The 23,808-nt window shown below is 34.4% G+C and overlaps 2 protein-coding genes across 2 annotated transcripts; both read right to left on the bottom strand.

The window, feature by feature from the left end:
- Nucleotides 1–7,681: 7,681 nt before the first annotated feature.
- On the bottom strand, nucleotides 7,682–17,290 carry LOC129872287 (aminopeptidase P1-like). The gene is made up of 16 exons (XM_055947217.1): nucleotides 17,111–17,290; nucleotides 16,977–17,040; nucleotides 16,685–16,824; nucleotides 15,496–15,780; nucleotides 15,273–15,395; nucleotides 14,879–15,181; nucleotides 13,596–13,682; nucleotides 12,008–12,075; nucleotides 11,314–11,380; nucleotides 10,601–10,735; nucleotides 10,396–10,476; nucleotides 9,515–9,569; nucleotides 9,215–9,319; nucleotides 9,065–9,136; nucleotides 8,402–8,526; nucleotides 7,682–8,176 (listed from the first exon to the last, which is right to left on the bottom strand). The coding sequence occupies exons 1-16, from the start codon at nucleotides 17,201–17,203 to the stop codon at nucleotides 8,015–8,017; spliced, it is 1,965 nt and encodes a 654-aa protein (XP_055803192.1). The 5' UTR covers nucleotides 17,204–17,290; the 3' UTR covers nucleotides 7,682–8,014.
- A 1,466-nt stretch (nucleotides 17,291–18,756) lies between these two features.
- LOC129874580 (probable NAD(P)H dehydrogenase (quinone) FQR1-like 2) lies at nucleotides 18,757–22,856 on the bottom strand. The gene is made up of 2 exons (XM_055949883.1): nucleotides 22,136–22,856; nucleotides 18,757–19,297 (listed from the first exon to the last, which is right to left on the bottom strand). The coding sequence occupies exons 1-2, from the start codon at nucleotides 22,678–22,680 to the stop codon at nucleotides 19,069–19,071; spliced, it is 774 nt and encodes a 257-aa protein (XP_055805858.1). The 5' UTR covers nucleotides 22,681–22,856; the 3' UTR covers nucleotides 18,757–19,068.
- Between the last annotated feature and the right edge of the window lie 952 nt (nucleotides 22,857–23,808).

Genomic DNA, 23,808 nt, shown 5'->3' with positions numbered 1-23,808 from the left:
TGGAAGATTATAAAAACTTCTTCAATTAAATAAAGCAGATTACTCTAATGCTGTTACATGTGACATGAGATTTTTTAGTTTTTAGTTTTTGGAAAACTATTTACATCTCCTAATTTTGCTTTAAAGATTAAATTCTACCTCAACTATGAATAATAGACATTCTTTCTCTTTATTTTATGCAATGCCTATTTTATCTTTGACATTTTCAATCCTTCATCTATGTAATACCTTTTTATGTTGTACATAAGATTTATTTTCTTAACCTAGATATTTATAGATTTTGTTCAAATTCATCAACATTATAAGTAGAATATTATAATCTTTTGTATGAATTTGTCACAAAATTTAATGCTATTTATCTTATTATAGAACATATATATATAATCAGTATTTTTCACTTTTTTTATCTCAAGAATAATATTTATTTTTTCATAGAAAATTTATTACGTAGATTTAAAAAATATATATTTCATGATTTTAAAAAAGTAAAAATATATAAAATATTGATAATGTAAGGATAAAATAAATATTTTAAAAAATTAATTAAAATAAAGAGAAATAATGTCTATTGTTCAAAATTGAGGGAAAATAGAGGGGGCGTCAAAAAAAAAAAAAAAATTGAGAAGTCTAAACAATCTTCACCTTATTTCTCTAAGGGAAAAATAAGAAACAAATAAACAGGGTAGTCATTACGTAGGGTCAACAGATTTAAAAACCATTAATTTTGAGGGATCAAATCACCAAACTCTGCCTTTTGTGAACACTTGCATGGACACCGAGGCAGCTTATTAGAGTAGTGATCTACCGACATGGATTGTGGTGTAATGGTGAGACTGATTCATTCTTAATCAAAGATTTTAGATTTGAGCTCTGGATAGGAAGGAAAATTTGTTGGAAGCGTCACCCTCGAATAAGCCCTGCAATGAGCGATTCGAATTTAGTCGAGACTTCACAAGTTTCGAACACCGAATAAAAAATTGAAAAAAAAATAGAGTACTTCATCTAAATAAAAACTTTAAAAGGATCGATGGCCTTTTACTTACTTAGTACTTTAAAAAATATTTTTTATGTTATTTAATCTTAATATATAAAAGAGAATCTTATATTCGCCTATGTGACAGTCGTCATTAATCAGGATTTGCCTTTCATCTTTGAAAAAATTACGCGGATTTGCAAACATTACTACTATATTATGCTATAGGGTTATAGTTTCAATTAATTACGAATAGTTTAATGAAATTTGCTACTAATTTCGAGTTACATTAAATGAATTTTATCAGATACAAAAACTCATTCTCGTCCAAATATAACTAATCTTATACAAATTACAAATTATATTTCTCCTCTCTCCACTCATTGATTTTGCTCCTAAGGTTTCTCAATCACTTTAGATTTGAATTTTGAATGCTCTCATTTTTTTTCTCTCTCCCTCCTAATCATGTCATCTCAATTCAAGATAATCGCCCAAAATGTGTTCCAACTTCTTCTTTTTTAATTTTACTTTTGTATAATTTTATAGTTGTTTCAGTAGTTTTGCACAAACAACGGATGATCACACTCCATCAATGAGAATCACTCGAGATATACAATTGCATGAAAAAAATATTGATGATCCTCATATTTATCTTTGGGTTTGACACAAGATTTGGGAGTCATTGCAGGGTCAATTGCAAAATCTAGAGAAATTGAAGAGAAAACATCTAATCAAGAGTTTAGATCCAAGCAAAAAAAAGGACTCAATTGCAATGCAGCAAATTATCAATAAAGCTAAGGCAAAAGGATAGGGGCATGATCAGACCCTGTTCTAGCTAGATGCTCCATTTTCATGTGATTAAACCAGCCCTGTATTTCTTGATTAAAAAGAATTCTATCCAATCTTTCAAAGATACAATCATTATCAGCTCTATCAGTCCACCAAGTAAATGAGCTCCCTCTAAACTGTATTTCATTTAAATCACAAGAAGATGTATATATTTCAAAGTCTTTATAATCAACATCACTTACTGATAAACTGCCTATTTTTTCTTTTGCATTTAACACAACATTTACAGCCCCTCCAACTAATTATAGACTTGTTATTCCTATGTCCAATTGGGAGATATCTTCCCATAACATTTGTCTTTAATCAGCATTACACTTCGCATAAATTAATGTAACAAATAAACTGCAAACATGACTTTGATGGTTTAACTGCAAAGTTAGTTGCTGCTCAGTGTCTTTCACCACAGTAGTAGTAAAATCATAGTTTATAAAAAAATAAATTTTATCATTATAATTAGAAGTAGCCAAAAGCATCCTCAATCTTCTCCTATATTTGTTGATATATGTCTAAAGTTTTGAAAAGGTTCCAATAGTCCAATAAAAGTGAACTTATGAAAATTATGAAGCATTTGAACTCTATGAAATGCTTGCTAAGACTTCACAGACCTAATATTTCATATTAGAGCTTTCATATTTCTTAGGAACTGATTTAACTCTCTTCGGCTGAACTCTCGTGAACTGAGTATTATCTCCACATTACCCTGCTTCTTCTCCTTTCTGGCATTTTTTAGAAGCTTTGCAGATATATTTGCCTCAAGTGGTACATAACCCCACATCTCTTCTACTTTTCGAGTTTCAGTAACACCTTTAGCAATTTGGTTCTCTTCAGATTCAAGATTCTTTACTTCTCCTAAATTATGGGACACAATATGATGTAACACTCTAATAGGAGGCTCTATTTGAATCATTTGGGAATCATTTATTTGAATTGCGTTCGAAACCTCCACAATTGCCAACTCCATCTCTGAAACATAATCTGCTTTACTGAATATCATATCCTTTTGTTGGTTGCTGGTATTGCTAGAAATAGCATGTTCATCTAAATCATTAGGATGAACCTCAATTCCATTATTTTTTTGTTGTACTACATCTCTATCTATATTCATGTTGCTAGACTCTGAATGTTGCCTTTTAACTGTATCTATGACCTCCGTCTCATTATTTTTCTTCTATACTTTATGTTTATGCACATTGGTGTTGCCTAAAATAGGAGTTTGCCCTTTATCTCCACCTATAACCTCACTCTTATTGCTCTTCTGTTGTATTTCACCTCATTTTATTTGTTTTTGAGTATTATTATTTTTCGATGTGCCTATTGGTGTATCATTTTGCTTACCAAAGGACCTAGTGACCCAATCTTCTGAAGACTCCCCTTGCTAGTACATTTCTGCATTTTTACTAGTCTTCTTATTGCTATTATTTTTCTGCTATCTTATTTTTTGTAAATTTCCTTCTTTTTCCTTTTTCCTCTTCGTTTAGTGTAAGAACATCAAATTTGTTCTTGACTGCTACATGTAGTTGATATTATGAAGGCCTTAAATCTTTCACCACATCCCACTGTGCAGGGTCACCAATCACCCTAACACTTGGCAGGACTCCAGCTTTACCTCTTTGAAATTCATATACATAAGAGAGTTTAGCGAGAACAGGTGGGAGATCTGAATGTTTAATACCACCATTTTTATCATGTTGAAAATTTTTATTTCTAGGTTGTGTTATCTTGCGCATTCTGCATTTCTCATTGTTATGTCTTTGCATTTTGCAATCAAAATAATATTTTGGAACATAATCATATTTAATAGCAATCATGTTAGACCCTATTTTTCAGTAGCTTCATTCTCTATGTTCATTTGAATAACCTTAGGAAAATCCTTTTTCAAATCCACTAGCACCTTCATAGGAGTACAACTAGGCCTAGATTTATTGATCACGGACTGATCAGTTTGTATCGATTTACCCACAGCAGCAGCTAAAGAGAACAAACACTCTTTGACAAAGAAAGTTGATAATAGATTAGGGAAAGAGATTCAAGCCATGGCCATCGAAGTTTCTTCATTAATCTTAAACCTAGAATCATATATCAATGTGCACATTAGGTAAGAATACATGTCTTTGCAGTTTATATAGAAATTTCCCTTCGAAACCATATTAACAAAGTCCTCCTGTTTTGTCAAACGGATCAGAATATATTTAGTACGAAATAGGCCAATTTGACAACTCCCATTAACATCATCTTGTTGAGGAATTATCCTTCTTAATTCTTCTAAATCACTCCAATCTTGTGTAAATTTTTCAATCACACCGAATTGAAGCTCTTCAATTTGATTCACTATACCAATCTCTTCCTCCGTCTATTTGATTTGTGTGGTACTCCCAACCATAGTGATATTTCTTCTAAGAATGTCATGACTTTGTTGAACCGATTGATTAAGAGAATCCGCAAAAAAAAAATCTTTGGAAAGACTAGGATTTACCAGCTTAGAAACATCAGTACAAGTTGAAGATAATGTTGGAAATTTTGAAGTAGATGTTAGTAGACCAGCAACTAAAAAGGGTTGGTCGTCGGTGGACTGAGTCATGGTTTTGCAGCACTCTTCTAATCACATTTCTGCCTAGATAGTCATTAATTTAAAAAATAAAATATGTATAATTTTTTTTATAAAATTGAGATAATACAAACGTAATTCTCCATAGCAAATTAAATTATAGTTATAAAATATAATTAGACAAACTACAACTATGAAGCATTATTTAGTTAAATCTCTTTGCCATTTATGAAATTTGCTCATTATCTTTTTCCAGTACTTCTGATTTTATTTTAAAATTTATTCCTTCCTAGTTCTTATTCACCACGCAAATAGAACTCTTGGCTCATAAAAATACACCGCTCCAAAATAGGTATAATTAATGGCCTCCCAGGCGTCATGTGCTCTTCCAAAGGGTCACTTCTTTTTACGCGACAACAAATTTCTCCAAAATTAAAATAAATAAGTGAAAACCCCATCAATTTATTCAAAAAAAACATGTCTTCAATCCAACCAACCACCCTAAAAAATAGAAGCAAATTCTTATTTGCGAGAAATATCCAGGGTGCAAATTTTTTAAATTCTTTAAGTTTTGACTGAGTAAAATATCACCATCTTTCTTCGACAGGATTTCAAAAAATGGTGCTTTGAAAAACTCAAACCTATTTCCTACAAGATGTTTCAATCTTATTTCTTTTTTAATTTTTCCCTTTTCATTGTTTGGTTCTTTTCCCCTTTCATGTTTACAGGATTATGAAGATTTTTTTCCCATAGTGACGAAACTTCTCGTTGTTGCAGCAATCTTTTTTTTTTTGTGAAGAAATTTTATCTTGTCCAAAATTATAACTAATTTTAAGATAAATAATAGTTTGTCATAAATTGAATATAGTATCAGCGTCAAAATAATATATTACGGATAACTTAAAATTTGTCGCTAAAAACACTCAATAAATGACGCCAAATTATCTTTTGATAGAAAATTTTAGAAAACAAAACTTTGATACAAAATTATATATTTCATCACTAATTAACTGTATGTTGCTTATGCATTTAAACACAAAATATAATTTATGTCACAAAAAATAAATAATTGGCTGTCAATGTCATATCAATTCTCTCAGTAAACAATCGTGTTGCAGTTAAAAGTTAATGGATCCCAACTTTTAGAAATTACAAATTGCGCAGATAATTTTGTCCAAATTGAAAATAGTACAAACATAGAGACTTAAAGCACAACACCACAAAAGAACAAAATATATAAAATATCAAAATTATCCCACAAGCAGACATGTAGACCTCCTGTCAGCCTCACGTAGTAACTCCCCTCTTATAGTATGGTAGAAATAGAAATGTGTGAGATTAAAAAATTTCATTTATTACTAATAACAAATACATAATTATTTAAATAAAATTATGTATCACTAATAGAGATATTATTTTTGATAAATCCTTAACTAAATAAATGATTTTAAAAAAAAATTGACAAATAAAAATTATGGTAAATATATTATATAAAAAAATATCGATAATAAAAATAATATAGATCACAATAATATATAAAGTTCCAATAAAGTTGAACACAAATTACCTCTCATTTAGCCTTATGACATCTTACCCCGTTTAATCTTCTATTTACATTTTTTTACCAAATTGGGTGGGGGGTGAAGCTTTATGTGGACAAGTCATTTTTGCTATATTTTTATTTATTACTATTGTAAATTATTTGCTCCAACCAATGTATAAATATTTTTTTCATGACTTTGTGGTAGTCATAAATAGAACTATTAATAAAACAAACAAATTGATGTTTTATAAAACTAATAACTTTGCTACTAATAAACAAAAACGTTAGCAAGGACTATTATTATCTCAATTCTAAAGATTCTTCACACGAGGTCAACAAACAAACAAAATGATACTAATAATTTCACAAATTCTAAATTTAATATTTCAACGGAACTCTTATACGTTTCACTACTATGACTAGTCACTCTACTTTAATAATACATAAATAAATTAAGTTCAATCAAATGATCCCAGTCTCCCACAATGATAGTATAGCTGAAACAAGTTGAGACGATAAGAATGGGTATCATTTGATGCTTTTATAATGTGTGAAATGTGATCTGAAAATAAGTTAAAAGTTGTTGGATAGTTCTTTGGGTAATGTGTACTTTTACTCCTATTTTGTGCTGATCTCTAATTTTTGCTCTTCATAATAAATAATTTATTTGCGTGGCATATATATATATATATATATATATATATATATATATATATATATATATATATATATATATATATTCATATTATAATATTCCATTATTATTCCTAGATATAATTATTAAACATCGTGGTGGGGATCAATAGAAAAAGCAACCCAAAACGTTGAATTAGGAATCCAAATTTAGCAGACATCACTCATAAAATTGATGAACATTGACATTTACTTATTGTTTGATTTTTCTTAAAATATTTTCAAATTGGCCAAGTTGGAGCCTTTGCTTGTGTGTGTAAAACTAAAACAAATTGCTTTGACATGTTTGTTTGTTTTTGCTTTCGCCTTCTCATTTAATTCAGAGTGAAAAGTTAATAATGTATATAATCATGCTGTATGTTATAGCTGAAATTACTACAATAAAATGAAGCGTTATGTTAAGAAAAATTGCCTACGTCCCCAATTTCATGACAGAGATAATATTAAAGTCAAAATTGGTCGGCCAACACCCCAAAATTAAAATATAATTACGCTATCCTTTAAATAACGGATAATGATATATAGTATTAATCAATTACCTCTTTTAACCCACTTGAATATTTGATCTACTTCAAAGATAATTTCTTGTCTTTTTTCCTTCTCCAATTTTATAGTGATTATATTATATGTAGTAGGTTAATTATTCTCAAGTAACTTGTAGTATGTTTTAGCATTAGGTCGCTGATTTACTGTGTTGCATTAATCTGATATTGAAAATATTCTTACTTTACCAGCAATAACTTAACACTAGATTCCACTTGTGAAATTACATTGCGGGTATATTGTTGTTGTACGAGCAATAACTTAACAATTAACAGTAAGAAAGAAGATAAATCCTCTACGACTGTGCACAGTCGCTTCAATGTCCTTAAATGATAATATATTGGACTCAGGAAAATGTTTTGCATGAAGAATCTTTCTTTAAAAGTATTTTTTTCAAAAAAATTACTCTCGTGTTGGATACGCAAGTGAAAGATATTATCCTAAAATCATTTGTATATAATCTAGATAAATAGTATGAGAAGTTGGGGTGGAAAATAGGGGGTGTTGGGGATGAAGGCTGCGACTGTGGGGGGGGTGGAGGTGAAAATGAGGTGTATTGGAAGGTGGAGAGGACACAATCAATGTAAAACTTCACTTATAGAACTTGTTCTTCCTAGCTCCACTATGGAAGTCATTTTCCTAGGAAATATTTTTCAAAAACTTTGACCAACCAAACATACCCTTGGAAGTAATCCAGCAGTAAAAATAAAGCAGGAAAAACGTTGCGCAAAACTAACTCCAAATGCAGTAATACGTATGATAAGAAGTATAGATTTTACTGTATGGAGCAGTGTGGATTGTGAATTTTACAAACTTTATTCAGTTGAGAGCACTGAACGCCGAACCTTGAGAGATAGAGAGGAACATCTCAAGCTGCAACGGGTGAAGTAGCATTCTTCAGCCATTCCATCTCAGATTGATTCAAGTAAGGAGCGAGAATTTCCGAGCATTTAGAGTGGTAGTCATTCAACCATTGGATCTCTTCGGGCACCAGAAGGCTCACATCAATCAATTTCCTCTGATATGGTGCCTACACCCAATAAACAATAAAACATAAAAGAGTAAATTATTACATCATGTATCATCTTCAGCATGAAAGACAAAATGCGGAGAAAAAAACGCCCACTTCCTTCGTTGTGGACCGTCAAAGTGCAGAATAGCAAGGTATATACACATGCAAAATATATTCACACATGTGTTCCGCTACGTGTGAGAAAATACACATATACAACAATCTATATGCTGAAAAACTTACCCAAGTTATATGCTCAAATGTCAAGTAACCCTTGTCGCCAAAGTTGAACTTAGTATTGCCCTCTTTGACAATAAGCACATTCTCTAATCTTATACCAAACTTTCCATCCTCATAGTAACCGGGTTCTGGAAAACACTATCCCACAGTTAAGATCTTCAAATGTTGAAGCCAGAAAATCATGACTTAGACTAAAATTAGGAGAAGAGAACTAAGTTATACATGAAGTTAGCAAAATAAAATATTTGCATGGATATAAAAAAAGAAGTTTCAAGGACAAATTCACAAATGGTTGGCGCTAATATCACCCTCCCAAAAATAATAAGCAGCAATTTGTTAGATAACCAATACATGCAATTCTGCACATACAAAAGCCTATCCAGCCTTACTCAAAAGCAAGACACGATTACAGATGACATCCGCATTCTCCATTGTAGTAATTTTCTAGTAAGAAATGCAACTTGGGGATTGATTATTAAGACAATAGGGACATCTATCAGCTACATCATTTCATTCTGTAAAACTTCAAGAGCAGCATAATAAATATTGGAGCAAAGCTCCATTTATTTGTGTGATGGATCAGAAAAAATATAAAGCAATCAGAAAAGGTTATAAAGCAAAACTTTAATTTCAGTTTGCTTAAAGACTAAATAAAATCTGACTGACCATCTGTGACGGTCATTGAAACTTGTAGTGGCACATTCTGCGCTGATGGTCTGAAACTAATTTGATGAGGTCCTGATAAAAAGTAGAAGGAAGTGAGTAAAACTTGTTACTTTACACTAGTACCTTCCCAGAAACTAAAGCACAAGTTACCTTCATGGACATTTAAGTAAGACCCGATCCCATGACCTGTACCATGCCTATAGTCAAGCCCATACTTCCATAAAGGAGTTCGAGCGAGAACGTCAAGAGCATAACCTATAAAGTACAGTAAGGCATAAGTAAGAAAAGTGTCCCTATATGTTCTGCAATTATCTTGAGCATCACAGCAGTTAAACAACATTAAACTAGAAAGCACTAAGTTATTCCAATACAGTTTGTGGACGTGCATAATTGCATATCCAATCCCCCACAAACATTTGTAGACTAAGAAATCATCCCATAGACTCGTACCATTTGTTCCATTGGGAAACCGTGCATTACCCAATGAAATATGTCCTTTGAGAACCTACATAATTCAAGCAACTTTGAGCATTAGAACAAAATACGACAAAGCAAAGGATGAAAGATTTCTTGACCCCAAAAGAAGGTTCTGAAGAACTCAATCCACTGGATACATAAAAGTACTATGAAAAATATTTTCTTATAAAGAGAGAGAAATGTAACCTAGATACAAAACATATTTATTGTCCACATTACAAGCATCTACACGCCAGGTCACACCCAAATAAATAAATAAATGCATGAATAAAGCCTCTTCTAAAGCATAACACGGTCTTTCAGAAATGATGTGTGTGGGTGGGTTTGGGGGGTAGGGGAGTAATGATAAATTCCCTACCCAGCAGTGGCTTTTCCCACTTTGATGCCTCGAACCCAACCTCATCATTTTAAAGTAAGGGCTCTTATAACTAAGCTATCTCTTCCTTTGTCTTCTAAAAATATTGTTTATTCTTCCTTAATAAGACCACAGTTTTGAATCAACATGGGCCTTGAAAATAACTTAGAGAACATTCCAAACAGAAAGCAGATGTTATAATGTTATTTCACTCAAAAGGACTACTGAAAATTGAAAAAAGGGACACATATTAAAACAATAGAATAAGTTTAATATTTATAACTTGGTGCTAGGAAAGCAACTAACAATACCAAGGATGATAATGTTTCCAATGGTTTATCTTAGCACGGGTCTGTTGATGCTTTTCAGTAATCCTTAAGGTGGTGTCCACTAACAAAGTAAACAGATAAACTTGAATTTGACTTCCCCTATGCATGGTCACAATGACTCAATCAACATGGTCAGGGATCACATCTATAACATAACAGGATTTACATACCGCAGTGTAACATGTTTTCTCATGTGGAGTAGGTTTTCCAAAATGAACAGTCCGTGTAATATCAGTTGTTCCATCTAGATACTTCAGCAACAACACCACCAAACCATCAATTTTAAAAGATCACAAGTTAGAATTAGGAGGTGGTAAGCAAATACAATACCCAAAATATATGTATCATGACCAAACCAAATGATATTTCACAAACCTGTGCTCCTGAATCACATAAATACATTTGATCTGGATCCAGTTCAGCACATGTTTCTGGCTCGGGTGAATAATGGATAATGGCTCCATTTGAACCAACAGATGAAATAGTTGGAAAACTCAGCCCTCTAAAATGCTGTAAATATACAAGGATAGTAAGTTACTCGGAATGTTAAGTAAAGAAGAAAGAATACTGAAAAGCTACCAACTTTATCCTCAAACTAGATCCGACCCACCACAAGAAAAATGCAAAACCGTACATGTTAGAGAATGACGGCAGAAAACAGTCTCATCAGGGTGAAGCAATTGGACATTTGCCACCCCATCATTATCTCAAGACCAAGTTACTACATGTTATTAGCGCCTTAACAATACCTATGCATACTTCCTAAGTGACTTTGTCCATAGACTTTTATTCCTTCACAGATTTGTTTCTTATTTTCAGCCACCCTCGTAAGTTCATCCCACGTTCTTTATCCTCCCTACAACACAGAGCCTATAGACAATACCTTTTTGCCCCTCTAGCATAAAGAAAATCGGCTACTGCAACATAAATAGAGTTTGAGTAAAAATTAGCATATCAAGTACATCAAAATAAACCAAGGGACGTCAGCTCAAGGACCTAAGTGGTGAAAACATCACATGCAAGATACATTAGCAACTGGCAAGCTGGCTAGCTTTATATTAGATTTCTCACATGCGTAGAGCCACTACCTCTTTAGATGCCCGGAACTCCTCTAGCTTATCACTTGCAGAAACTTCTGTAAGTCGTTTGGAATCCCTGACATAAGTAACCAATGGTTAAGTAGATGCTACATAGGGAAAGCATAAGACTCCACAGTATGATTCAAAAAAAAATCCTTATCGAACACTTGACATATTGGAAATGAGCTGCAAAAAGCAGAAGCAACAATGCCCTTCAATTGATCATGGCCAAAGTTCCTACTTTCATCAGGCTGAGGAACTGAATACATTTCAGAAGCTTTTCAAAGTTTAAAAACAAAGAGAAGGTTACCAATTTCTTGAACTACAAAACCAAAAAATCATTTTCTTGATCTATATATCCAAGAATTAAGGTGGCTAGCCCAAATAAATTCATTCTTAGAAAACATCTTGATAATATATTTATAAAAACATTAAAGAAATGCTTTATCTCCAAATTATCATCTACATTTAGAAGTGCCATGAGAAGCCAATTCGACCAGAATATTTCTCAGTTAAATGTTAACTAAGTTAAAAATTATAAATGAAAGGGAAGCTAAATTTCCTACAGAAACCAACCGCAAAATCAATTAATGGAACATCTAGGTCAGCAAGCACTACAACGCCAACTATAATAAAATCAATTCGAACCTGAACATACACAAACCAGCCAAACCCTTGAATTTATACAGGAAGTCAAACTTACTTTAGTTTGTTCTTGCTCATACTCTCAGCCTCTACAAAGTAACCGGAGGCCCCATAGATTTCCTGCATCTGTGATAAACAAAAACATTCACTACATCAGTCTTCTAATGGAACCTCATCTGCAATGCTAAAGCTTCTATGACAACTAAGAAGAAGTATTGACAAACAAGTCCCAGACACTCGACAAGTCATTACGCTCCTAAAACATATGAAGTCCTGAATCAATTTGCGAAGTCCCAATTTATTTGCAAAGGGCATGTTAAGCAGACAAGTCGAACCACATAATAGCGGCTTATATAAAAGTACAATATAAAATTAAGAAACTAACTGGATTCACTGAGCCAAACCCAATGCATCGGCAAAGTGCGTCATCCTTTAAGTAAAGGTTAGAGGTTCAAATAGCTGAACCCGTGACCTTTCTTCTATCTTAAATGAGATTCTGGGTCATTCCCAGTGCCTTATCTTTGTGTCAGCGTGTTCATCCAAAGCAAAACCTTCCCATCTTAGAGGGTTGGTGCTGCATAGGTGTTTGAATCAGTATGGTATGTGCACTAATTATACATTAATTTGTTTATTACAAGAACTACTACTACACCTAAATCCCAAAGTTGAGACCAGTTATATGAATTCTCTCAATATCCATTTCACTCAATTTGGACCTGTTTCAGTGTAATGCTCGATAGTTTGGGGTTATCTAGCACAGTAGCACTAGAGATTGTCTATTTTTTTCTCCTGACATAGAAAACTCTAAACAAAAGTTAAACAGTCCTAGCAAACACTTGGCATAATGTATGTATACCAACATGGCTAGATACTAGTTGGTATCACCTATATGGATCTTTTTCTTCCATTGTGCTCTACTTTTCTGCTAAATCTGCATTCATTCCAGAGGTTATAGATCTTTTTAGACAACCTCCTTCCATATGATTTTAGGTCTACCTTGTCCCATTTTTTAAAATAAGGTTAGGTCTACCTTGTCCCTTTTTAATACTATCAATCATCATTGCAATACACATTCATGTACTATTTCGGTAATGAAAAAAATAATTCAAGATGGAAAGCATGCAACTATGGTTGTGAATTACATTGTCCACGGCAAACCAGTTAGCCTTTTTTTTTTTCCATTCATTGCTTGCTCTTCTGGTCAGTTCATTTTTTTTGGGGGGGGAGAGGGGTAAGTTTTAATGGTTAATTTGTTATATGTTGTTTTCTTTTTGTTGATTATTTGTTATTTTTTTTAATCTTGCATTATTTTGTTATTGTTTATCATATTTAATTCTTGATGTCCTCTCAACTCCAACTATAAAGAAAGACTCTCCTGGGTCCACTGCTGTAGGTAGATCTCCTATCTTATCCACCTGGAGATGGATGGTGTCTCTGTCATATTCTGGAGATTGATGATGATAAGAAAGACAAACAACCCACATGTAGAAACAACACAATCTCATATAATCTGGGGGACGATATCAAGTGCAATAAGCAGTAATTAACCATAAGGTTATTTGACCTCTGAGAAGCTTTTCAGTAAACTGTCAATGACAGCACACGACCAAAAAAAACCTTAAAGACTCTAAGAGGCTATCATTTACCTGTCTATCCAGCCAGGCGAGATACTGCACGACAGCTGCCCCATCCCGAATGTGGGCATTCTTCAATCCTTTCATCTCAACAGGGTTCTAGAAATACAATCCAGTCATTTAGGATGAACAGTAAATTTAGAGAAAGAACTAAATCACAAAACACACACTACATTTCCAAAATCCTAGTATATTTGGCAACTTCTAAGAAGCACTACCAAATGATCTTTGGTGGTCTGTTCCTCTGCACTGGATCATAAATTGACAAAGGCAAAAGAAGACTGAGAAATTAGGGAGTGAGGAATGGGGCATTATAACAAACAGAATAGAAGAAAAATAACATCATTATTCCCAACAAAGAGCAGCACAAGGAGATCACTGTTACTCCCCAAAACCATTAGGGATTTGATTTTGTAATCATAAGAATCATAATCCAAGCTGGTGTAATAATCCTTACCAGAAAAATATTAAGCTGGTAAGAACAAAGCTAGCTCATATGAAAATCTTTGAAGCCAACAAATCTGACTACAAGAAGGAAAATAGGACCCAATTGAACTAAGCTTTGTTTAGTCAAAAAATCCAAGGAAAGTGCTTAAATACATAAGAATAGAAATATTACAAGCAGACACATTTGTCCACATCTCTTATAGGAGGGAAAGAAGGGAAATCACCATGACCGTATTGTACTTCAAGAAAGAAAAAAACCTCTAAATTGAATTTAGATGTTTTCAACCAAATTATAACTGGAAATAAAAATGACAAGCCATGAAAATCATTTTTTCATGACGGAGGTGTCTGCGCTAAGTTGCGGGCACCTTGACTATTCCACCAGCCGCACAGTTACCGGGTTACACTGCCCATTTAGGAAGATGGAAGGAAATTACCCAGGGCTCAATGCTTCCATTCAAGTATCCTTAACTCAGCTTCAGTATGAAATGTTGTGCCATATTGAGGTTGTACAAGATCAAGGAATAAAGATGTCGTTTAGCTGGAGATAGAAAATAAACCAATATCTGGCAGCCTTTAACATAATCTTAGCCTACTTATTTTTAGCTGATATACTAAACTTGTATTTATTTGCTTATACATCGAACAAGGGACTAGCGTTCCCTCTTCTTGTTTCATATTTTTTTCTTAGTGTAGTACTGATCCATTACCCAATAAGCAAGGTACTGATCCATTACCCAATTAGCAACCAACAAAGTCTGTGGAAACACCTACCAGACTTACAATCACCAAAAAAACTCGAGACAACTTTCTTGGGGATAAGAATATTCTTGGGTAGTAAGAATCACCTTTAGGGCTTTCGCAAGGGCCAATGGTGACTGCTTAAGGAGGACTTCATCAGCATTCAGTTTCAAGTACAAAGCAAAGCAGCAAGCACCAGTGTCAACCCAAATGAGGTCATGCACAAACTCTACTGATGGAATTTCACCATTTCCTGTAGCCTTGCCACAATTAGTCTCCCCATTCAATCCGGCTGGAGTTTTGTCAGCTGAGGAGGGAGTGAGTTGATCAGATGCAAGTAAGACTGTATCTGAGCTAACTTCACCATATTCCCGTACAAAAATTCCATTTTCCTTCATGTAAGAGTTTGCCTGTGACATTAACATGCTTACTTAAGAGCAGAAAATAAAAAAATGCAAATGAATTGAACTTAAATCAAACGATTGTGCAATGCACATGCACCTCAGATGACAACTTTCTTTTATCCACATACAAGAAGGCAGAGTTCAATGTCACAATAGCAAATGCATGAACAACTGGGCTATATGATACATCTGTGCCACGGACATTATACAACCAGGCAACCTGCAAAATGCAATCATAATGGAGTAACATAGAGTATATAAGACCAAAATCACCAAAACAGTAAAATGAATACATTTAGATTCAGGGTTTATAGATTTACTTCATCAAGTGCTGTTATTATTATAGCACGAGCTTTTTCCTGTACAAGCTTTTCTCTCAAACTTTTCAACTTGTCTGCAACAGAGCGACCAGCAAATTCTAAAGGATGCACGATCAAGGGATTTGTTTCGGCAGGTGGCTGATTGATCCAGACTTCATCTACCAAGTTTCTAGCTGTTGGAACCAACTTTTGTTGTTTCTTAGCAAAAGCACGCTCCCATTTCTGTGCAGTATCTACTGATATACACCATGGATCAACACCAATAGCTGCATCCTTCGGCAGATTCTAGTATATAGCACAAAAATCACATATGTTAAATGAAATTGGATCTCAAGAAGTTCCTACTCACTAACCTGAAATTCAGAAGAAGAATCATAGCAAACACGTTCATTATTTCAGAAGAGACCGCATAACTAAAGGGAAAATCTGGATAGGGGAACAAAAGTTCTTGAAATGTAACAACTATACCTGATTGCTAATGGTGTGGGAGAGAGCTTCCACCTTCCAGTTATCAGGACTAAAAGATTTTATTTCACATTCTTCTGATATGATCAAAGACATACCAGATGTTCTGTTTCTTCTTGTTTTCTACAAAGTTTGTTCCATCCGATTGTAAACTCATTTAACCAGGAATAAGCCAACTAGGCAAATATAGTCACCGGGGTTAGCTCAATTGGCAAAGGTGAGAGACTTGTCTAATGTCATAAGTTCAAGCCCTTCTCCTAGCAAACTTAGTCCAGTATTTAAGTGGAGAAGGGTAGAGGGGGGCCATCATCCCTGAGTTCCGAATGTTGCGGTTGGTCCAAGGGGTTGGCTCTAGGCGGAGAAAAAGCTAAGCAACTATACCTTCAAGTCTGCTAGATCTTAGGAGTCACTCCCTCTATCTCAATTGATGTGGCATACTTCCATTTTGAATCTATCTCAAAAAGATTGTCATACTTGCTTGTTTGAACATAATTTAAAAACTTTTTATTTTACCTTCACTGAGATGATTTAAATCCCCACAAATTGTTTTGGACCACAAGTTTAAAAAGTCTGTATTTCTTACCAAAACTCCATGCCTAGTCAAAACCACTGCATAAATTAGGATGGGGAATAGCATTTTTCTCACCAACTCTAAAATAGGTAAATTATTTGCTAAATGTACAAAGTCTTCAGAAAATGCAAGAAACCAATAAGGAGTACTCACATCTGCCATCCAAATATCAATTGCAGGGTCTTCTCCCATACGCATGAGCTTCCACTGCTCACTAAGCTGCTGGGCTGCCTGCAAGAAGTAGCGTCCATCCGTCCATAGAAGAGCTTCTTTCATTGATATGAGCGCTATACCTATCACAGTAAACACTATTCAAATTAAGTAGCGTCCATTTTATACGATCCCGATATGCACTAAATAAGATATCACAGTAATCACGATTCATGAACAGAATATGGAAAATGAATAGCAAAAAAAAAAAAAGCGGGATAAAAAGATGACAAACCAGCACTTCCGGTGAATCCAGAGACAAAATCGCGCCTCTTGTCTCGTGCAGAAACATATTCACTCTGTCAAATCAGTAGAAATTAGACCTAGAAGACAACACTTGAATAGATAATGGTGAGAAGGAGCAGAAACCTGATGATAATCTTCGGAAGGAACGATTAAAGCCTGGAGAGGAGGAGAGTGAGAAGCCATCAAAGACCTCAGAGCAGCGAGAGTGTCTGCCATCGCCTCTTTCGTTCTTTCTTCTTTCTTTCTGGGAATAGAGGAGAGAGGGGAGACGGGAGTTGTTGTTATGTATTATCAGGAGATTATTGATTCTATTTCTTCTAAATATAATCCTAACAAATAATCAAAGCAAAATAGTAACTAATTTCTTCAAGTTCAGGAATAATTTTTGCACATTTGCCTCTCCCAACAAACAACAATGACGCTTTAATCCAATAATTTATTAGGAATAAAATGTGTTTAATAAAGATTTAGATTCCACTTTTATTCACTCAAAATTCATAATATCAATAAAAATGTTATATTTTTCCTTCCTTTTTGTGTTCTTCAATAAAACTAATTATTATTCTTTATAATTACAAAAATATAAAAATAAATATTAAAAAAATAAATTGAAAAGGTGAAGACTTTGGCCCTCGTAATCAGGTCTCAATTCGAAAGTCAAGTCCAGATCCGAAGTCAGGATCAAGTCCCAAATCAGATATCGAGATCAGATTTCGAATCTGTCGTCGAGGTCGGATGTTAGGGTCAAATCCCATGTCAGGTATCGAGATCAAATCCTAATTCAAAAATCGGGTCTTAATTTGGATGTTGGGTGCCGATTTGGATCTCGCATCGGAGTCAGGTTCCTAATTGGGTGTCGGGATTGAGTTTGGAATCAATCATCAAGGTTGGGTATTTGTGTCAGGGTCAGTTTGAATCCAGTTCGATGTCGGATTTCAGGTCAAGAGTCGAGGTTGGGTCCCAGATTAAGTGTCAAATTTGAATTCTGGATCGATCATTAAAATCGAATATCGGGTTCTAATTCTAATTTGAAAGTTGGCTCCTAGATTGGGTGTCGAGGTCGGATCCCGATTTAGATATCGGGATCGAATCCCAATTCGAATGTCAGGTCCTGAGTAGAGGGTCGGGGTCGGATCCTGAGTCGAAAGTCAGGGACGGATCCCGACTTAGAAGTCGGGTCATGAGTCTGGTTCAAAGTCTGGTCCCAATTTAGAATTCGGGTCACAAATCAGGTGTCGAGTTTAATTTTATGATACAATAAAATTAAATAAAATATTTTTCATCCAAATGAAGACTAAAATATATATTTTTTTCCATATTGAATTTTAAAGTAGAGTATTATAAATTCATAAAAATATGTATAAGTAAACTAGTATTTTACCCAACTCATTTTTACCCATACAAAATATGGACGGATTGAATTATTACCCATTTTATGTTGATCCATTTTCAACCCGCCCATTTGCCAGTGTGATTGCATTCTTTTTGGTAAAACCATCCCCTCTCACGGTTACGATGAATACCATGAACCTAGAAAGGTACATACACTAGTTTATTCCATCAATGAAATTGCAATCGATTCTGATGATTATGTCGTTTCAAGTGGATGTTCAGTTGGTTCAGAGATGGAATCGATGATATACTCATTTAACGCCCCCAATTGCCCCCAACCTTCCCTGTATCAAATGAAAAATGTTTTAACTTGTAAACTTAAAAAAGGAAAAAAGTCAAATGAGCAAATTTAACCATGTACAAACAATAAGCTCCTATATCGATATATTAATAATAAATAATACTCCTACAACAATGTGTAGGCAAGAAACATTATAACCATGTACAAACTTTTACACGAGAAAATAGTTGACATGGAAAACGTAGAATATGCAAAAACTGATACCAGGGAATTGAGGGAGAGGATAATCAACAATGTAGTATATGTAAAGAAGATAATAAGTATCTTCATTTCCAGAGAGAAGATGTGAAGCGCAAAGACCAATGAAATGGAGGTGAAATCAATCTACAAAAGAAAAAATAACGAATATTTGTGTTTGAATATAAAGATAAGTTTTCAGACAACATCATCAATCCTGAACCAGCTTCTTGACTACTGCAGCCATATATTTGCCTTGGTGTTCAGCAAGTGCCAGCTCCGTGTCACTAGCCTCTCTTGTTCCATCACCAGCAAAGACACCAGCACCATAGGGAGTACCCCCTCGGATGGACTCCATTTTGAACATACCAGCTCCAAATGTGTATCCAATGGGAACAAATAGCATACCATGGTGGGCTAGTTGGGTGATAGCAGTCCAACTACATACAAATACCATGGCAATATAAGCAGTGTCCTCTTCCCTACTTTTCAAGGATGTAACATTGACACAGGAAATATACAAGGCTTACTGATAGATAAGAAGCTAGAGAGACGCACAACTATTTAAGTACGGAGATTCTGCCCCATTAATTTCAAAAAAGGAAAAAGGTAAATGGTGACAAACAAGTCCTACTTCTAGCAATGAGTGATCTTGATGCTACTTGATTAGGTATTTTATGATGTTAGTGTGACTAGAGAAGCAATTAAGTCTGTACCTACTTGAAACTCTTAATGCAACAAGATCTACAAAGTAACCAGAAATTAAATAACAGTTCTACCCAAGCACGTGATTTGACTGTTTTTTTGTAGACCTAGCACAGAGTAGCAGTGTGCATAATACATGAATGCACCAATTTGGGGTTTTTAATATTTTAACCAATGGCACAATTTAGAACTACACATGAATTCCTCAAAAAATTGAGATTTTCTTATATTAGCTTACCTAGTAGTCTCCTATGTAATATCAGAAAATTACTTTGGAGAAGATAACAGTAGAAACTAAGCAAGCTACGCCTCGATCCCAAAACGGTAGTAGGCTATGTGAATCCCATATAACCATTTGCTTGTATTAATCTCTCCTCCTCACGTAGATGACGTTGACTAAAACTGAATTCCAACTAATTCGCCTGTAAAGATCTTTTTCCTTTAATTGTGCCCAATTTGAAAACATAACAGTATTAACAGCTACACATCAATCCCAAAATTTGGTTCAACTTTAAATTCTCACGATACCTCTTCAGGTCAATCCTCCCAAATCATTAGAAGAGATAAAATTAATACTTAAGAAAATTAGAACTTTACATAGCAAATTTGCTTGGTCAGCAGACTCAGCACTAAGAAATAAAATCTAGGAACTCAAATTATTATCTTAAAGAAATAGAGAGGTGGTCAATAAAAAGCAAGATATCCACAGGCTCAGGAGTAGAAGTAGCATGTGAAAAACTTTTAGTTGACCTAATTCCTGAATATCTTAACCACAAACAATTCATTATGAAGCAAAATGTTATCACCACATGACACACACACAAAAACAATAAAATGCAAGCACTCAAGGTGTTATAATATCTATCTTCTGACTTTCCAAAAGAATAAAAGGGAAAAGAAAGTGGCATCCCTCAATTATTTTTTCATATCAAATTGCTTCCTCCATTTCCCTTGAGAGAGTACCAGGTTTCTAATCTACTTACATCTACCATCTGGTGTAACGGTTAACCCAATGCAACCACCTAACCATGAGTTAGTAATTTCAAATGACTATAAATTTAGTCTTAGAGTGAAAGGTATGAAGTAAGCCTTCCCATTGTTATAGGCAGCAATAACAATGGATCGTTCCTAGTTAACAACAACACACCGACTATTCCTCCACTAATTGGGAGATGTAGTCACATCTTCCTTCCATCAACTTCTACGTCAATGGATGATCTATTCAAGTTATTCTTGTAGTGATTATATCTCAAGTTTTTCATCTAGACTACATCAGCAACTTCATATCTTGGATGGTGACTGATTAATTTGCAATTTTGGACCTCTAAGAATTTCTGAAATACCTAGTTAAACACCGATCAAACTACTAAAAAGAACTTATGAAAGATTCACCTAGCCTTTCAAATGTTTGTACATAGAAACACCCACCTTACAGCAGGGATTTAAGATTAACTATTCTTTTTAACATCATGTAAATTTCAGACATAATCCAGTGTTGACCAGTGTTAAGCTCATCTCTGTTTAGACGGACAATACAATTTTCTAGTAAAGGAAGAGTGGTGTCATTTATCAGCAATAAAATCCAGTTTTAATAACAAGCCGTCATTTCAGCAACCACTAATAATTTTCTTTGATCCCAGATGTAATCGAATAAGATGGTTCGAATTCTTAGAGACTTGAGGGGACATTTGGTATGTTGGACAACCATAGATAGTCCTAGGATAGAAATTTAATATTGCCTTATCCACCAAACTAATCCCGGAATAAGTTATGTCAGGATTAGTAATTAGTATGGGATAAATAATCCCTGTCAGATGGTGGAATGATAGTATTGGGATTAGTTAGACTAGGATAAAACAATAAAAATGACAAAATACTCCTAAGGTCCCTCAAAACTCTTTTTCTACTAAATAAGGTGGAGAATATTTTTGTAAACAAACAATTTCTTCTTAGAAATTATGCAATACATGTTATTTTTGATACACCAAATAGTCAATAAGAAATAATACCATGATAACTAATTCTAGCATAACTTGCCCTCAAACCAAACGACCCCTTAAAGGTTCATGTCTTAGGCAGTAGAGCTTCATGTGCTCTCAATGCGTTCCTCCCACCCATCTGCACTGAGGTGGAGGGTTGCATCTAATTGGTGACTTATGTTTAAGCAATACAGATTAACATAATGGGATTGATGATTTCTCTCCTTCCAAAAAATTGGCTTCTTTTCATAATTCTGCTTCAGACATGATCATTATACTACGGAAAAAATCAGCATGGTCTGAAGTTGTGCATTGCTCAACTGCCATTAGAAAGGAAAAACGCAGCTAACTTCATCACTGAAGAGCAATGGTTTTGAGTACTTCAGCTAGACAAGTGATCACAATAGGAGGATCCATCATAATCAATGGCGTGGGTGCACACATTACCTCAATCTAGGACGGACTCTATTTACACAACACGCACATACTGGCTTTACCTACTTGTAAAATGTTCACAAAAACTGATCATATTTATATAACAACTCGATCAAAATATCTATTCAATTTAACGATTCAAAAATGATTAAAGCTTACGCAGTGGTCTCTTGTCCACCTCCTTGAGTCCCAGTACTGACGAAAAACCCAGCGGGCTTTCCCGCGAGTTTCTGCTCACTCCATAGCTGCCCAGTAGAATCAAAAAACGCCTTCATTTGAGCCGCCATGCACCCATACCTCGTCGGGAACCCGAACAAGAACCCATCAGCATTAACAAGCTCTTCCGGTGAGGGTATTTCCGGAATTGAATCATCCTTCACCGGGGCCCGCATTTGAACAAGAATCTCTTCGGATAGGGTTTCGGGTATCCGATAAAGAACAGCATCCACACCATCCACGGCTTCAACTCCTTTCTTCATTCTCCTTGCTAAGCTCTCAACGTGTCCATACATGGAGTAAAATATGATGAATAATTTCAGGTTCTGGGTGTTTGCCGGTGTTAATGTGTCTATGGAGCGTTCGGTTGAAGGAACTACGTCGTTTGTGGCGGAATCAGGCTCGCCGGAGGGGATGGGTGGTGGGTTTTGGGAGGTAGATTTGGAAATCTTCTTCTTGCTGGGAACACAACCACCTCCTTTTCCCATTGTATTGTATCAACTCAATTTAGGGATTTTGTTAGGGTTTTAGTAGTGAGAGATTTTAGATCGGAAACTATGGAGAGTGGCCGGCGGGAATGGAGATGGGGGATATTGATTATGGGTAGGTGGAATGGTGGACTTGGTTAGGAAATGCTAATGATACGCAACGTCGTCGTATTGAGTTTAACTTTTTATTTTATAATATAAAATAAATTAAAAATAATCTATAATTTTATCGATGACCTAATTAATTCCTATTAGTGCTAGATTAGGCCCATTAAGATAGCAAAGAGATTCCTACTAAAAAGTTCTCAATTTTTAGGACTCTATAAAATTATGTACAACGAAGGGAGCCTTGGAGTAACTGGTAAAGTTGTTGTCATGTGACCAGGAGGTCACGGGTTCAAGCCTTGGAAACAGCCTCTGGCAGAAATGCAAGGTAAGGCTGCGTACAACAGACCCTTGTGGTCGGGCCCTTCCCCGGATCCTGTGCATAGCGCGAGCTTAAGTGCACCGGGCTGTCCTTTTATAAAATTATGTACAACATGCAAAAAGTCTTTTAAGCTAACGTCGAGGGAACTGCACAATTATGTCGGATAATTTAATTTCTACAAAATTTAAATTGAATACAGTAAAAGTTCTTTAAATTTGTGCATTACGCCAACTTTATTTATATTGAGATAAGTAGAAAGAAAAGAGTTAAAATAACTATTATAAGACATGAAGTGTTCTAGCTAGAATTGAGTCGTTATTGAAAATTAGGGGTGTGTATAAATCAGGTTAAGAATTTTTAAATATTAAATTAAATAACTATGTCAGTTTTTTAAATTTATAAATCAAAACAATAAAAGTCAGGTTTTCTCAACAAAAAAAATTATTTTTTGGGTTCTTTCAATAAAGTCTCATTCAAAATATATATAACTTGTACTTCAAATACTTCTTTAATTATAATAAGATATAACCATCTAAGGTACTTTTTAAAGAGAAAATAACACCAAAATGATATGAATGATAACACTATGGTAAAATATTCAACAAAAATGAAAATGAAATTCCATAAATTAAATATTGTTAATTAACAAGTCATAATAAAAGTAGTCACAATCTAAAAGTACAAGCATGTCAAAATAAGTA

This window comes from Solanum dulcamara, chromosome 11, assembly GCF_947179165.1.
Source record: "Solanum dulcamara chromosome 11, daSolDulc1.2, whole genome shotgun sequence".
In the NCBI taxonomy this organism is placed as follows: Eukaryota; Viridiplantae; Streptophyta; class Magnoliopsida; order Solanales; family Solanaceae; genus Solanum; species Solanum dulcamara.
Note: the sequence above shows the minus strand (reverse complement) of the source record. Positions and strands in the feature narration are given on the sequence as shown.